General features: G+C 42.4%; 1 protein-coding gene across 1 annotated transcript in view; it reads left to right on the forward strand.

Annotated features, from left to right (window-relative positions):
- LOC120928362 (vomeronasal type-2 receptor 26-like) overlaps positions 1–16334 on the forward strand; it is a 55625-nt gene that overhangs the window by 36694 nt on the left and 2597 nt on the right. The window contains exons 4-5 of the mRNA XM_040339480.1: positions 8088–8309; positions 10598–10761. Of these exons, the coding sequence (XP_040195414.1) occupies positions 8088–8309; positions 10598–10761 (386 nt within the window). The remainder of the gene's footprint in view (positions 1–8087; positions 8310–10597; positions 10762–16334) is intronic.

Here is a 16334-nt window from a genome sequence, read left to right on the forward strand (position 1 = left end):
AACAATTTCTGATGTGTAAATGGGTGCCTTAAATGATTGTCCTGATCAGGACTGGTTTATAAACGCATTTACGTCCCATTCGACGTTGAGTCCGAATGGTGCGTAACTTTTGAGCGTATAGATCCAGAAGACCTCTAATTTAGAGACCCCCCTGGTGGAAGGCTCGCCTCTCCAGTGGGGAACAAATTTCTCAATGATGGCAAAGGTGGTACCCTCCAATTTTTTATTGTGTACCTCAAGGTAATGTTTTCAGTCATTTGTATATTTTTGGCGCTACATTTTTTCACAACATCGGTTTGGACCTATCGGGCAGCGGTCCATCGGTTCAATTTTAAAGCAAGTTCTAAAATTTTGGACCGAAAGAGAACGGACCGATGGGACGTACACACGATCGGTTTGGGCAGATGAAACTGGACTTCAGGCCGTTTTCATCGGTTTGGACCGACCGTGTGTACGCGACCTTAGACATGTGCACACTGAAATATTTTGTTTTCAGAATTTCCTTTTCGTCCGAAAAATACATTTATTTAGTTTCTCCCGAAACTCGTTTTTATTTATTTTGTTTTTCGTTAGAAATTGCATTAGTCCGAAAATCTGAATGAATTAAGGTTGAATCTGTCATTGAAGGCTCATGGTGTCTGTCGAATGTTCAAAGAAGATTCGACGGAGCAGCGAAACTGTACGTCGAATCGTACATTTCCTGTCGAATGTTCAGCCTACAAGCTTTAAAAGAATGCTAATGTTGTATGACACTAGTAATAATTATATTTATAAATTATTATTACTAACCAACATTAGAATTCTTCTATAGCCTATGGGCCAAGCATTTGACCAGAAATGTACAATTGCGGCGTTGTACAGTTTAGCTGCTCCGTCGAATCTTCTTTGAACATTCGACAGACACCTTAAGCCTTGAATGACAGATTTAATATTTGTATGTTTTTCGATGCTTTGTCGAATTTTCATAGTTTATGTTGAATTGTCAAGTTAGTTCTTGCTATTTTACTGCTCCTCCTCTTTGGGTACAATCAGCCAATAACATTCAACATCATCATTATTTTTATTTTACTTCCCCCACCCAATTCCAGCAGCGATCTTTTCTCTCTATAATGTCAAATATTTTCTCTCTATAATGTCGAATCTTTTCTCTCTATAATGTCGAATCTTTTCTCTCTATAATGTCGAATCTTTTCTCTCTATAATGTCCAATCTTTTCTCTCTATAATGTCCAATCTTTTCTCTCTATAATGTCCAATCTTTTCTCTCTATAATGTCCAATCTTTTCTCTCTATAATGTCCAATCTTTTCTCTCTATAATGTCGAATCTTTTCTCTCTATAATGTCGAATCTTTTCTCTCTATAATGTCGAATCTTTTCTCTCTATAATTTTGAATCTTTTCTCTCTATAATGTTGAATCTTTTCTCTCTATAATGTCCAATCTTTTCTCTCTATAATGTCCATTCTTTTCTCTCTATAATGTCGAATCTTTTCTCTCTATAATGTCCAATCTTTTCTCTCTATAATGTCCAATCTTTTCTCTCTATAATGTTGAATCTTTTCTCTCTATAATATCAAATCTTTTCTCTCTTTATGTAGAATAATCTTGGACTAATAGAGTTAAGGTTAGGCACATTCGACCAACGAAAACGAAAATAAAGCATTTGTTTATGTCGGTTTTCGTATTCTGCACTTTCGTTTTCGTTTGTTAAAATTATAACGAAAATAGCTGAAATTAAGACGAAAATGTATTCGGATGAAAACGAATGCACATGTCTAGTGCCCATCAGTGCCACCTATCAGTGCCTCTTAAAGCAGTGGTTCACCCACACTAACAACATTTTAGCATTAAATTAGGCATAGTAGCGCGAGCTACAGTATGCCTGTATTGATTTTTTTAGCCCGGTACTCACTGTGCAATCCTATATAGAAGATTCCGACTCCCCGCGGGGAATGGGCGTTCCTATCAAGAGGGAGGATGATTGACGGCCGGCTATGGCACGTCACGCTCCCCGAAGATAGCCGGAACAGGTCTCGGCTCTTCACGGCGCTATACGGCGCCTGCGCACAGACTATGCGCAGGCGCCGTGAAGCGCCAAGTCCTATTTCGGCTATTTCCGGAGAAGCGTGACGTGCCATAGCCGGCCATCAATCATCCTCGCTCTTGATAGGAACGCCCATTCCCCGCGGGGAGTCGGAATCTTCTATATAGCATTGCACAGTGAGTACGGGGCTAAAAAAATCAATACAGGCATACTGTAGCTCGCGCTACTATGCCTAATTTAATGCTAAAAAAAAAAAAAATTTATTAGGGTGAACCACCGCTTTAAGCAGGACTCTGAGCTGAGAGCATCTCTCTCATAAAGCCCAGAGCCTGCACTGACAGTTCCCCCTCCCTCCTCCCTCGCACGAATGGGAGAAGAGAGTGTTGATCTGCTTCTTCTCCTCTTACCCCTCTTCTCCTGTTTGTGCACCACGGAAAGTGTGAAGCCCAGCAGCTGAATTAGCAGTAGAGGGGAGGGAGGAGAGGGAGCAGTTGGGCTCTCTCTTCTCCCATCTGTGTGAGGGATGAGGGAGGGGGGAACTGTCAGTGAAGGCTCTGGGCTGTATGAGAGAGATGCTCTCAGCTCTCAGGCTAGAAGCCCTGATGGGGCCCCCGGACAATGGAAGATCCCCAGGGCCCGGCCGCAAGTGTGATCAACCCTGGAAGTTCCGCCAACTACCCAGAGTGATCAGTTGCTGCGGGTGAATTAAAGGCTGGATATGAGGGTGGAGAAGGTAAGTAGGCATTGTGTGCCATCATATACTTGGATCTTTATGATATCAATTCTGACAAGTACTTTTTTTTATTAGAACAGAAAAAAAAATATTATAGATAGATCTTTGTGTGCCATTTATATATTACATTTCTCATATTTTTATTGTTTGAATAATAACATCCCATTAAAATATTTCCCAACATATAATCCAGGTTAATTATCGAGTCACTGACCCTCGCCTGAGTGATGGAAAAGCATATCCAACTTTATTCCGTATGACACCAGGCGATCGGATACGTTATGCAGCTATTATTAAGTTTTTGCAGCATTTTGGGTGGAACTGGGTTGGAATATTAACATCAGAGGAAGGCAGTGGTGATGAGGAGTCCCAAGAACTGAGTAAGATGATGAGAGAACACGGGATCTGTACAGAATATATCATTCAACTCAATGAATACATTGATGCTGAAATTGCCGGATTGAGGATGCTTAGTAAATTATCAGCTAAAGTTGTCATAATGTGCGGAACTTACACACCACTATTTTTTGATTCTTTTCTACCTTCTTTTATAGAAAAAAAGACATTTATTCTCCCACCATCATGGAGTAAAGCAAGTGTTATGTATAATGGTGACCATAAATCAATCAACCACAGCTTCATATTCCTATGGTCACAAACAATAAACCTAAACATTGATATTTATCCTCATGGAGTCAACTTCTCCAGCTGCTTATATGACCCAATACTGGAAGATCTTTGGGTTTATTTTTTTCAGTGCCTTTCCCCAAACCCAAGGAAAAATACATATTTTCAAACATTCTATAATGTCCCTGAAAAACCCTGTACAGATGTAAAAAATATTTCTATTTTGTTTTCTTTGTATTCATCTATACCTCCCAATGCATACAGGGCTGTATATGTTCTGGCCAATGCTCTACATAGAATATACATGAAGAAAGATAAACCTAGAAAAAATGGATTGCGGCACATAGTAAGTTCCATAATAAGTGTTTCTATTACTATGATCCTACCCTATAATAATTACGTGTAAGAAAAGCTGAGGATGTCTCCACCCTTACACCCAGGGCCGTCTTTAAATTAGGGCAAAAGGGGAAGCTGCCCCATAGTTGTGGAGCCCAAAGAAGCTGCCTCACACTTGCCAACTATCCTGGTTTGAATTCCCGTGTTCCTTGAAGTTTTAGTCCTGTTCTGTGTGCCGGTATCTCAGTGGGAAGTTCTGTTACTAATGCTGCCCAGCTCTGCCCTATTGTTGTGTAAGGACTCACCTGCAGACCCTGTGTTTACATGTAAATAACCGGGATCCATATGTAAATAACGGCAGCATTCATATGTAAATAGTGGCGTCTGAAGGAATTGATATGTAAATAAAGGCTGCATTTATATATACCGTATACTGTATATATAAGTATAAGCCAACCCGAATATAAGCCGAGGCACCTAATTTTACCACAAAAAAATGGGAAAACTTATTGACTCGAGTATAAAACCTAGGGTGTCCAGCTGCATGCCTCACTGTGCCTCACTGTGTCCATGCCTCACTGTGTCCATGCCTCACTGTGTCCATGCCTCACTGTGTCCATGTCTCACTGTGCCCATACCTCACTGTGCCCATGCCTCACTGTGCCCATGCCTCACTGTGCCCATGCCTCACTGTGCCCATGCCTCACTGTGTCCATGACTAGAATTATGTTTAACATGGGAGTCTATGGAAGGGGTACCCGGCTTTGAAAAATCGGTACTCCCCGGCCAACAAACTTTGCACACTTGTAGAGGAAGAGTTGGGGTCCAGGGGACCTATGACCGTCCGGTACCGGGTCCCCAAAGTTCGGGAGATCAGGTGCAAAAAGGTGACTTGAGTATAAGCCGAGGGGGGCATTTTCAGCAAAACTCAGCTTATACTCGAGTATATACAGTATATTATGCCCCCCTAAAGGTCATATCCACCATCAACTATACTGAATGCTGCTGGATCCCTAGGAGTTTTCTGTCTATTGATGGGTCCGCTCACCTCTCTAGTCCATGGTGTGCAGGCAGTGAGGAGATGATGTGCTGTAACCTCTAGCAACCAATCAGTAAGCGGTATTACTGTACAGTAATCTCTAGCAACCAATGAACAAGCAGAAATCATGTGCTGTAACCTCTAGCAACTAATCAGTGAGCCGTAATGTGTGTTGTAACCTCTAGCAACCAGTCAGTAAGCGGTAATGATATGATGTAACCTCTTGCAACCTGTATAAGATCACTGCCTGATCTGATACAGTACACTGATTTATTGTATGTCTCAGAGTAGGTGGAGAACGAAATTTGGGGGCCCCAAGAAAATGTTTGCCCAGAGTCCAATCAATATTAATGATGGCCCTGCTCACACCACTGCCTAGGTGATCAGGAAAACTGCAATCACCAGCTTGTCTTCTTCTATACGATTGTTAAATATATTTCAACTACCGGTTGGTTTTTAAAATGGATGGGGGTGAAATGTTGGGTCTTTTCTGTATTTTTATGGCTTTTTTTTACTATTTGGTGTGTCGAGATTCATATAAAGTTTGATTAATCGTTGATATATACAGAGAGTATTTATTTATATAATATTTATTTGCATATGTTTATATTTACATTTCTGGTTAAGTTCAAAGATTTACATGCAAAAAAAATAAAAAATAAATAGGGCCAGATTCTCAAAAAAGCACCTATCTATAGGCGGGCGTAGCGTATTTCAGATACACTACGCCGCCGTAACTTTGTGAGGCAGGTCCCGTATTCTCAAAGAACTTGCGGCCAAAGTTACGACGGCGTAGTGTGAGGCCCCATACACACCATAGAATCTATCCGCAGATAAATCCCATCAAATGGGTTTCTGCGGATAGATCCTATGGTGTGTACACGCCAACGGATATTTATCCGCAGATAAATCTCCCCTGGGATGGATTTCCAGCAGATGGATATTTGCTGACATGCACAACAAATCCATCTGCTGGAATCCATTCCAACGGATGGATCCGCTCATCTGTACAGACTTACCGGATCCACGCGTCGTAATGATTTGACGCATGCGTGGAATTCCTTATATGACAGTGTCGCGCCCGTCGCCGCGTCATAATAGCGGCGACGGCGCAACACGTCATCGGCAGAGGATTTCAGCGCAGATTTCAATGCGATGGTGTGTACACGCCATCGCATAGAAATCCTCTGAAATCCTCGAGAGGATTTATCCGCGGATACGGTCCGCTGGACCGTATCTGCGGATAAATCCTCTCGTGTGTATGGGGCCTGACTGTGCTGGCGTAAGCCTGCGTAATACAAAGTAGGCTAGTGTGGGTGTGTTTTATGTTAATGTATTGTGATCAAATTAAATTATGCCCGCTCAATGCCTAATCGACGTGAACGTAACTTACGTTCAGCCCCATTCACGGACGACTTACCCAAACGACGTAAAACACGACGCTGTTCGTATGTTTCCGACGTCCATACCTAACATGACTTACCCCTGCTTTATTAGGGGTAACTTTACGCCGGCGTATCTCTTACGTAAACAACGTATCTTGCTACGCCGGGCGCACGTACGTTCGTGAATCGGCGTATCTAGTTCATTAGCATATTTGACTTGGAAATCTACGGAAGCGCCACCTAGCGGCCAGCGTACATATGCAACTAAGATACGACGGTGTAAGAGACTTATGCCGTTCGTATCTTAGCCAATATTAAACCCTACGCATTAAGACTGGGATGCCATTAAAATTCATGTGTGTATAAAGGCAGGTGTCACAATACTTTTGACAATATAGCGTATAAATTCAAATAGTACAAAAAGGTGAGTCACTTGATGAATCTCTTTATGGTGCTAATGCAACAGAACCAACCTCTCCAGTCCAGAATTTCAAGGACTGTTCCTAGCCTGGGATGCTATCTATACGCTTATTGCGAATATTTTCGGAGGTCCGCTAATTGCATATTCCAGGTATATGCTGTGGTTGTCTTGCAGTGCATCCAGCTGTACCAAGTAGACAGGAATTTTAGAAAGTCGTTTCTGATAGATACTAACAATTTCTTCTATTTCTTCCATTTTATTGAGTTTATGAAACCATTCCTCTCTTGTTGGAACTATAATCGAATACCAGTGACAAGGAATACAGTGCCTGGCAGCAGTTGCCATAAGCATCACTAAGGATTTAAACATTCTTAATAACAAGCAATGCCAGTCAATCCATAAAAATCTCTTTCTTTGCCCTCTGCTTATCCCCCCCAGCATAGGTGTGCACAGCCTATTGCATTGGGATGTGCACAACAAAGTTCAGAGGCAGAGGATGGTGTCAGTAGAGCCATAAGAGGTGTCGGTAGAGTCGGAAATCTGTGCTGCATGGGGTGATTAGGGTGTGCCCGGCACACCCCATGTACACGCCTATGTCCACTACAGTGTCAGGCCGCGTACACGTGGTTGGTCCATCCGATGAGAACGGTCCGAAGGACCGTTGTCATCGGTTAACCGATGAAGCTGACTGATGGTCTGATGTGCCTACACACCATCAGTTAAAAAAACGATCGAGTCCAACGCGGTGACGTAAAACACAACGACATGCAGAGAAAAATGAAGTTCAATGCTTCCAAGCATGCGTCGTCTTGATTCTGAGCATGCGCAGGTTTTTAACCGATGCTTTTGCATACTAACCATCGGTTTTGACCTATCAGTTAGGCATCCATCGGTTCAATTTTAAAGCAAGTTCTACAATTTTTGACTGAAGGATAACTGACCGATGGGGCCCACACACGATTGGTTTAGACCAGGGATCCTCAAACTATGGCCCTCCAGCTGTTATAGAACTACACATCCCATGAGGCATTGTAACACACTGACATTCACAGACATGACTGGGCATGATGGGAATTGTAGTTCCTGAACAACTGGAGGGCCGTAGTTTGAAGACCCATGGTTTAGACCGATGAAACGGTCCTTCAGTCCGTTTTCATTGGTTTGGACCGACCGTGTGTACGCGGCCTAATAGTCAGTAAAATTACAATTTTTTTTTCCTGAATGTATACATACAGATTAGTGACATAAAGGAATGATTTATTACCCTCTGGATTATTAGGTTGATTATTTTCATATCAGAGAGATGTACATCGAAACATTGCAGGAGAATCAAAAAGTGAAGAATAAGCGATTCCCCTGATTCATTCATTTTTATTCACATTTATAGAAAGACCGCCTAGTAACTTGAATGTAACCACTTTGTATGTTTTTTAAGCAGACTTTTATTTGAGAACTCTTACATCTGTATATAGTAATGTGTGTATTTTCATCTTCCGTGAAAAGCTGCACAAATACGTGAGAAATACTCATTACATGGACCCAACCGGAGGTGAGATCTACTTCAATGAGAAAAAAGAAGTTCCAACCAATCTTATTTTACAAATCTGGCTTCTTCTTTCCAAGTCCAAGTTTTATCCTATCACAAATTTCACTATGCAAGGCTTAGACCTGGTGCCTGAACCATTTCCCAATATGAGCGATCCCAGCTTGTGGAAAAAGGGCAAAGTAAGAAATCATTTGATTATTTCCTGTTTATATCGTTTACTGAGGAGGTTCATAATTTGGATGTGTAGGGATTTTTAGCTTTGTTTAAAGATAAACTCACAAATGAGCCTTATCGGTGATGGTTGTTGATTTCAGTGCTTTTGAGCATGTGGGATGTTTTTTATAGGATATTTCTTTTCTATTTTGTGTATGTATGTACAGTAGTATGGAATACTATATTATTAGGTGGGGCTGTGACATTAGTCAATTTGACAATTGGTGAGAGGTTCTGAACAGTGATTGACAGTGGCGGGAAAAGGTCATCCAGCGCCCAGGGCAAAGTTGCCAAACTGTGCCTCCTTACCCTTAGGATTAGGGTCAGGGTGGCCCCCATCCCTGCAACAGGGGCAGCCCCCCCTCCTGCCCACCCCTTGTACCGGCCCTGGTGACTGATCTCATATTGTGATACATTAGATACAGCAACACAGACACTGGTGAAAGCAGTCATGAACATAGTGCCACCAGCAGTGGGAGACCTAAAGATGGTCCAGAATATGGAAATAGAGGAAGGTCAGTAACAAAACAGATGCAGAAGAGCACAAGCTGGGCAGGTTCGGAAACAGAGGACTACCCTCACTTTCCTGGTGACCCAGGCTGAATGCTGGGATAGTGAGTGAGTGAGTGAGAAACTTATATAGTGCAGCACATTCGAACTGAATCGCCTCTGTGGTCTATTATGTTTTTTTAGGAGACCCCATGTAATTTTTTCATGTTTTTTTTTTCTTAAATGTATACCGTATATACTTGAGTATAAGCCAAGTTTTTCAGCACATTTTTTTGTGTTGAAAATGCCCCCCTTGGCTTATACTCGAGTCACCTTTTTGCGCCTGATCTCCCGGACTTTGGGAACCCAGTACCGGCCGGCCATAGGTGCCCTGGATCCCAAACTCACGTGGCCCCACTCTTCCCCTACAAGTGTGCAAAGTTTGTTGTCTGGGGAACCTAAGGCTGGGGAGCACCAATTTTTCAAAGCCGGGCACCCCTTCCATAGACTCCCATGTTAAACAGTAATTTCTGCGGTGACTTTGGAGACCCAGTCCCGGCCGGTACCCTGGACCCGGAACTTGGCACACATGCAGCCTCATTTCTCCTCTACAAGTGTGCAAAGTTTGTTGTCTGGGGAACCTAAGGCTGGGGAGCACCAATTTTTCAAAGCTGGGCACCCCTTCCATATACTCCCATGTTAAACATCAGTCTAGTCATGGACACAGTGAGGCATGGGCACAGTGAGCCATGGGCACAGTGAGACATGGACACAGTGAGGCATGGTCACAGTGAGGCATGGTCACAGTGAGGCATGGGCACAGTGAGGCATGGGCACAGTGAGGCATGGGCACAGTGAGGCATGGACACAGTGAGGCATGGGCACAGTGAGACATGGACACAGTGAGGCATGGGCACAGTGAGGCATGGGCACAGTGAGGCATGGGCACAGTGAGGCATGGATATGGACACCATGAGGCATTGACATGGACACAGTGAGGCATGCAGATGGACACTCTAGGCTTATACTCGAGTCAATACGTTTTCCCATTTTTGTGTGGTAAAATTAGGTGCCTCTGCTTATATTCGGGCAAGCTTATATTCGAGTAAATACGCTAATACATTTTATTTACACCAAAATGTGTACTGTCCCATTTAAGAAAAAAATGTCAAGGGCTTCCCTTAAAATTTATACCAGACCTTTATCTAATTATGCAGCCTTGTTGGCCATGCAAAGGGAAGCAATTACCATGCAGCCCCATCCTCAACCATATCTTATGCTACAAGGCACCCTTCGTTGGGGGGACAAGGACCTCATACCCACATCCTGTGCCTCAAAAAAGATGTGGAGGTTTTCAGCGTGACTTATACAAATCTGGAAGACCCTTTAGAAGAAGGAGGATATTCCAGCCTCCATGGGTGAATGACTATGTGGTACAAAGAATCAATGTGTAAATCAACACACATGTAAGTGAAAATCTCCAAACCATGAAAAAGTCCTTTATTAATACAAAATATTTTGGGTGGCTGGCTTCCAAGACAGACATGGTCTGAAGAGCCTACCCGACAACTTGGCAAAACTGAAACGTGATCCAAGCAGTCGATTCCGCAGAAAGTGATAGATTTCTTCTCCCCTGTGGTGTCAGAGCCAGAGATCCCAGATAGCGCCGAAACCCACCACGCGCACCGAGCAACACGAAGATTCGACTTCTGACTCCAGCAGCTTGGTTTCCTCCATATGCATGGCATTTTGTCTTCCATTGCAGCCTTCTGGTGAGTTGTCTCCTCCTGATAGCCCCACCAGTAGAAGCCCAGATAAAACAAAAAAGGCTAAACCAGGGGAACAGGATGAAGAGGGGCAGGGAATTAAAGTACAGCCTCCTCCTCCCTCCAAGAAAAATCCTCCAGAGAGCTTCCCAGCCTCTTCACAGTGTGTTAGTTTTTGACCTAAAGGAGATGTTGATCTCCTTGTGGGATTCTTTACATTTCCACATGGTTAATATTATTGATAGTACTAACTCTTTTGTTAATGCATTTGCATCAGAGAGTGGTGCATATAAAGCATAAGATGGGGGATGTGTTGTCAACTCATAACTCTTTAGTAAATATGTGTAAAGACCGACAAACAGAAGTACAGAAAATTATGATTGGCCGACCTAGAAGACAGGTCTAGAAGGAACGATATCAAATTCAGAGGGATCTCTTAAAAACAACTCTGGCTTCTGGACTGGATAATTACCTATGAAAACTGCTGCAGTGTCTGGTTCTGAATTTAAAGGAATATGAGCTTATCGCTGATTGAGTCCACAGGCTGCCCAAGCCGGATTACCTGGCAGATACAGTGCCCAGGAATGAGCTGGCCAGGATTCATTACTTTCATGTTAAAGGGTTTGTAAAGGATTTTTTTTTTTATCTTAATAGCTTCCTTTACCTTAATGCAGTGCTGTTTTCATGTTCTTATTGTTCGTTTTTGCTCTCAAGTTGCTGTAATTCTTCTCTGATCTCCACACTTCCTGGTTGTCTGTTTCCTGATAACCACAGTGCTGGGAGCTTTCTCTCTGTGGTCACTAATCAAGGAGGTGTGATCACTGTGTGTCTAAAACCCCACAGCACCAATCAGTTTTGTTTTCCAAACCATCACTGCCCTGTATTGGCTCTGTGGCTTTTTATTTACAACTCCTTTAAGGAAAGGGCCATGCAAGCAGCTAGGAAAAACCCTCACCTTCCAAATCAGTTTGCTGGTGTTACTCTCTATACTGATTTATCTCAAGCTAACATTCAAAATAGGAAGAAACTTCTGACCATAACAAAGTCACTTCATAACCATAACATTATAAACAGATGGGGAATCCCCACTAAGCTCACTATTACATACCAAGGGAAGGATACTACTATCCACTCACTGGAGGCATGTCCTAAATGCTTGAAGGATCGGTGTGTCTTGGCTCCTGACGCTACTGCAGTGCTGACACCAGGAGGAGCCCTACCAAACTGAGAAAAGAGTAGTCCTAACTTTTTGTTTGTCCTTATTTGTTACAGAAGCCTCAAATGTTCACTTTGTCGCAGGTCTGGGATGGACATTATATGTTTTTCTTGTTACTGTTTGGATATCATTCACGACTACTCATTCACGACTTTCAGTGGAATTGAAAGAAAAGCAAGCAGTCAGTCCAGTCATTCTAACAACTCATACCTCTTTGCCAACAACCAGCACTACACTAAACTCAAAACCTAACTGCTAGAGTTTTCTGATATTAACGTGTCACAGGAGATACATGCATCCACACTTTGATGTGTGCTTAAAGTGTATATACAAGGCCTTCAAATGCAATTGGCCTCTAGGCTGAAAAAAAAGAGAACACAGGCCACACACAAATTGTTAACACATATCCACCAACTAGAAAGCCTCAATAAGCAGCAAAACACAGCAGATTCGACTCAGGATTGCAGATGTGAGCCCACGATAAAGTGTATGCCCACGATAAAAGCCTAAAACATCTCTGCGCTACAGTCTACCCCCAGGGCAATAAAGTTAGTACATTTCTGGCCTTGTCAAGTTCAGACAAAAAAAGCAGTAATTTTAATGATGCTTAAAGTGCAACAATAAAAATGAAGAAATCCTTTAACCGCTTAATCACCACCCTATAGATCACTTTTAAACAAACCGGCGTCATATGATGACGCCGGTTCCTCCCTCCCCTCTCTGTACCGAACGGTACAGTGTGAGAGGAGAGGGGAGAGAGCGGATGCAGCACAAGTGCTGTGGGCTGGATCTGTGACAAATGCAGTCACAAATCCAGCCATCCATCCCTGCTCAGCCATCCCTGCCCCATACTAAGACTACTCTACTGTGCAATACTCTGCAATACCCCACAATACTCTGCAATACCCCACACTACTTTGTAATACCCCACAATACTCTGCAATACCCCACAATACTCTGCAATACCCCACAATACCCTGCAACGTCGCCTATGGGGATTTTTAAGTAGCGAAGTTTGGCGCCATTCCACGAGCGTGTGCAATTTTGAAGGGTGACATGTTGGGTATCTATTTACTCGGCGTAACGTCATCTTTCACAATATGCAAACGAATGAAGAAAAAATACTACATTTGCTAAATTTTATAACCGAAACAAAGAAAAAATCATTTTTTTTACAGAATTGTCAGTCTTTTTTCTCTTATCGTGCAAAAAATAAAAAACCCAACAGTGATTAAATACCACCAAAAGAAAGCTCTATTTGTGTGAAAAAAAGGATGACAATTTCATTTGGGTACAATGTTGTATGACTAAGTAATTGTCATTCAAATTGTGAAAGCACCGAAAGCTGAAAATTGGTCTGGTTATTAAGTGGGTTTATGTGCCTGGTGGTCAAGTGGTTAAATATAGTGCCTGGGTGGTCGCCGTAGTCTGCCTGTAAAGTGTAGCATCTGTAGCATGCATAGAACATTCTACAGCAAAAATTACAAATCCCATTTAAATTGACTCACAGTTGTAATTGCCAGCACCCGGCTATTTAGAAAAAAAACAGCATTGGATTCTGCCCCAGTCTATACCAAACCCAAAGTTCACACCCCCCCCCCCCCCCCAAAATCCATACCAGACTGTTCATCTAAGCATTCGGCCTGGCCGGTCAGGAAAGGGGAGGATGAGCGAGTGCCCTCCCACCAAACCATACCACATGCCCTCAACATGCACCAGTTTGTGATGTCACAAGGGGGAGGCGTCACCAGGTGACGTGCCAGGTAGCCCTGCCCTTACCTATATAAAAACTGTCAAATGAGGAGGCTTTCGGAGGTCAGCCATCCATAAGCTATCAATGAGAGTGGAACATTTTTTTTCTTTTTTGGGTGAAACGGCATTGTGATTGACAATGGACTTACATCGGGGGACAATTATTATTATTTTTTTTAATAAAGGAATTGTCTCTGTGTTTTTATTACCTTTGACACTTTTTTGGTGAATGGGTAGTGGTACTTTGTACACCATATTAATTCAAATGGGGGGCAGGATCTGGGGGCCCCCTTCTTAAAGGGGGCTTCCAGATTCTTATAAGCCCCCAGTCCGCAGACCCCCACAGCCACAGCCCAGGGTTGTGGGGAAGAGACCCTTGTCCCCATCAACATGAGGACGAGGGCTTTGGGGTGGGGAATGCAGAGCCCCCTGCCCCAAAACACCTCCCAATGTTGAAAGTATGTGGCCTGGTTCGTCCCCTCCTTTCCTGACGTGCCAGGCTGCATGCTAACATCAGGGTATGGACTTTTGGGAGGGACGCCACACTGTTTTTTTATTATTATTATTATGTTTAAATAGCCAGGTGTTGGCAATTGCAACCACAAGTCAATTTAAATGTGATTTAACTCATTTCTTTTTTTTAGAAATTTTATTTTTGCTGCAGTATGTTCAATATATGCTACAGATGTGCCACTTTACAGGCAGACAAAGAGGACCCTCTGGCACTATATTTAAAGGAAGTTTCCATTTTTATTGTTGCACTTTAAGCATCATTAAAATCACTGCTCCTTTAAAAAATGGTTGTTTTTAAAACACCTTTTGCCTTGATACATGTCCCCCAAGGCAGTACCCAAGCCCCCATACCCCTTTATGGCCAATTACTTGCATTAAAGCTTTAAAAATGGTCAGTTTTGATTTATTTTGGCCGGTCGGGTCAGAATTTTTCCCCTGTTCAGGAGTTCTGATACAAACTGAACAGGGAGGGGTGGAAGAATCCCACCAACCAGGACATAGTATTCTGACAGTGGCACCTGTCGCTGTCAGAATACACTGATCAGCATCAGAAGTCAATTGGCTGCAGCAGCTAATCGAGCAAACATTTTATAACATGCCCCTTCAACAAAAGTCAATGATGGGAAGTGAGAATGATCCCATACTGTTCAAAATTCATCTGGTCTCTGCTGTACTGCCCAGGCCAGCTTTATCATTGATGAGGGTCTAGTGTTGATGTCAAGGGGAGCCCCACTCAAAAAACAAAAAACAAAAAAATCATGAGGTCCCAGGCAAAATTCATATCAGACCTTTATCTGAGCATGCAGCATGGCTTCCTACCCATGCTGGGCCACATTCTCTCAACATGGGGGTTGCCTTGAAGAAAGGAAGAACCTGCCAACTGATAGAAACATGCAATCCCATTGCTACGCTCTCCATTAACAATGACTCCAGTCCCTGCTGCTAAATGTAAACAAAGGGATGGGCTATACCCAATGATGTCATTGATCGATTTTTGCACCAAACATGTTGCATAATGACACCAAGACTGGGAAAGTAGAAGACAGAGCAGGGTACTCTTAAAGGGGAGTTTCAAATGGTTGAGATACCTGGGAGGTGCGGGGCAGGGTAGACCCTTAGTTGAAGTGTGGAGGATTCCGAAAGTCCTCCAGGCAGTTACTGGGGATGTCCACTAACCCGGGGTCAGTTGACAAGCCCCATAGTATGAGAAGAAGGTTTCAAAGTTCTCAAGTTCCTCAGGAGATAATGTTGATTCCATGAAAGCTTGCCATCTGGAGTAGAGACAATTGCTGGTGTTTTCATGTTTAAAATCGGTGTTGAGTCTGTCCATTATAGCAGGAGGAGGAGTTCTCGTTTAATCAGAGAGACATTTGGCTGACAGGGGGAAGTCCAGTTCTTTAGAATAGCTTTTCTTGCGACTAGGAGACATTTCAGGATCCAGTCTTTGTGTGGGGTGCGAACGTTGGGAGACCATGTTAGTAGTTGTTTGTCCCAATATCCAAAGATGGGAAGTAGTTGCTCTTTAGGTATTTTAAGCAGGGTTATACCATATATGAATGATAGGACTTGTTCCCAGAAGGTAGAGATATACAAGCATGACCAAAAGCAGGGGGTTAATGAGGGTTTGGGAAAAGCCCTATTAGCATAAAATAAAAATAAAAAATAAGAAAGCAAATTATGAAAACCCCAAAATATCAGTCTTTTTTTATTTAAAGGGAAGCCTTGCACAACAAATAAAATACAAAACTAGTTTAACCTAAAATAGAGGCCCTATCAATATATAATAGTAATCAATAAACATCACAAATTAATGAAAACTCCCAAATACTACCTCCAAATGGATCTCAGACCTGCAGAATTCACCTTGAACCCATGCTAGAGACAAACTTGAACCTTGTTTCTATTTGTAACACTTACTTTTCATAGCCCCATAAGATATGGTGGACATTTACAAAAGAAGTACAATAAATAAAATAATAATAATAATAATAATAATAATAATAATAATAATAATAATAATAATAATAATAATATCTGATTTCAGGTTCTGGTATCTCGGTGCTCAGATCCCTGTTTACCCGGCAGCAGAAAAAAGTTTGGATCTTTAATTCATAAATGCTGCTATGAGTGTGTCTCATGTCCAGAAGGAGAGATTTCCAACATTTCAGGTAGAGTTTGTATTTGTTAGTAAGTTATTGTTGGCCTGGACATAAGTTATGCTGTACTGTAGTTAAAGCGTATGCCAGAAAAAAAAT

Source organism: Rana temporaria, chromosome 1 (genome assembly GCF_905171775.1).
Source record: "Rana temporaria chromosome 1, aRanTem1.1, whole genome shotgun sequence".
Taxonomy (NCBI): Eukaryota; Metazoa; Chordata; class Amphibia; order Anura; family Ranidae; genus Rana; species Rana temporaria.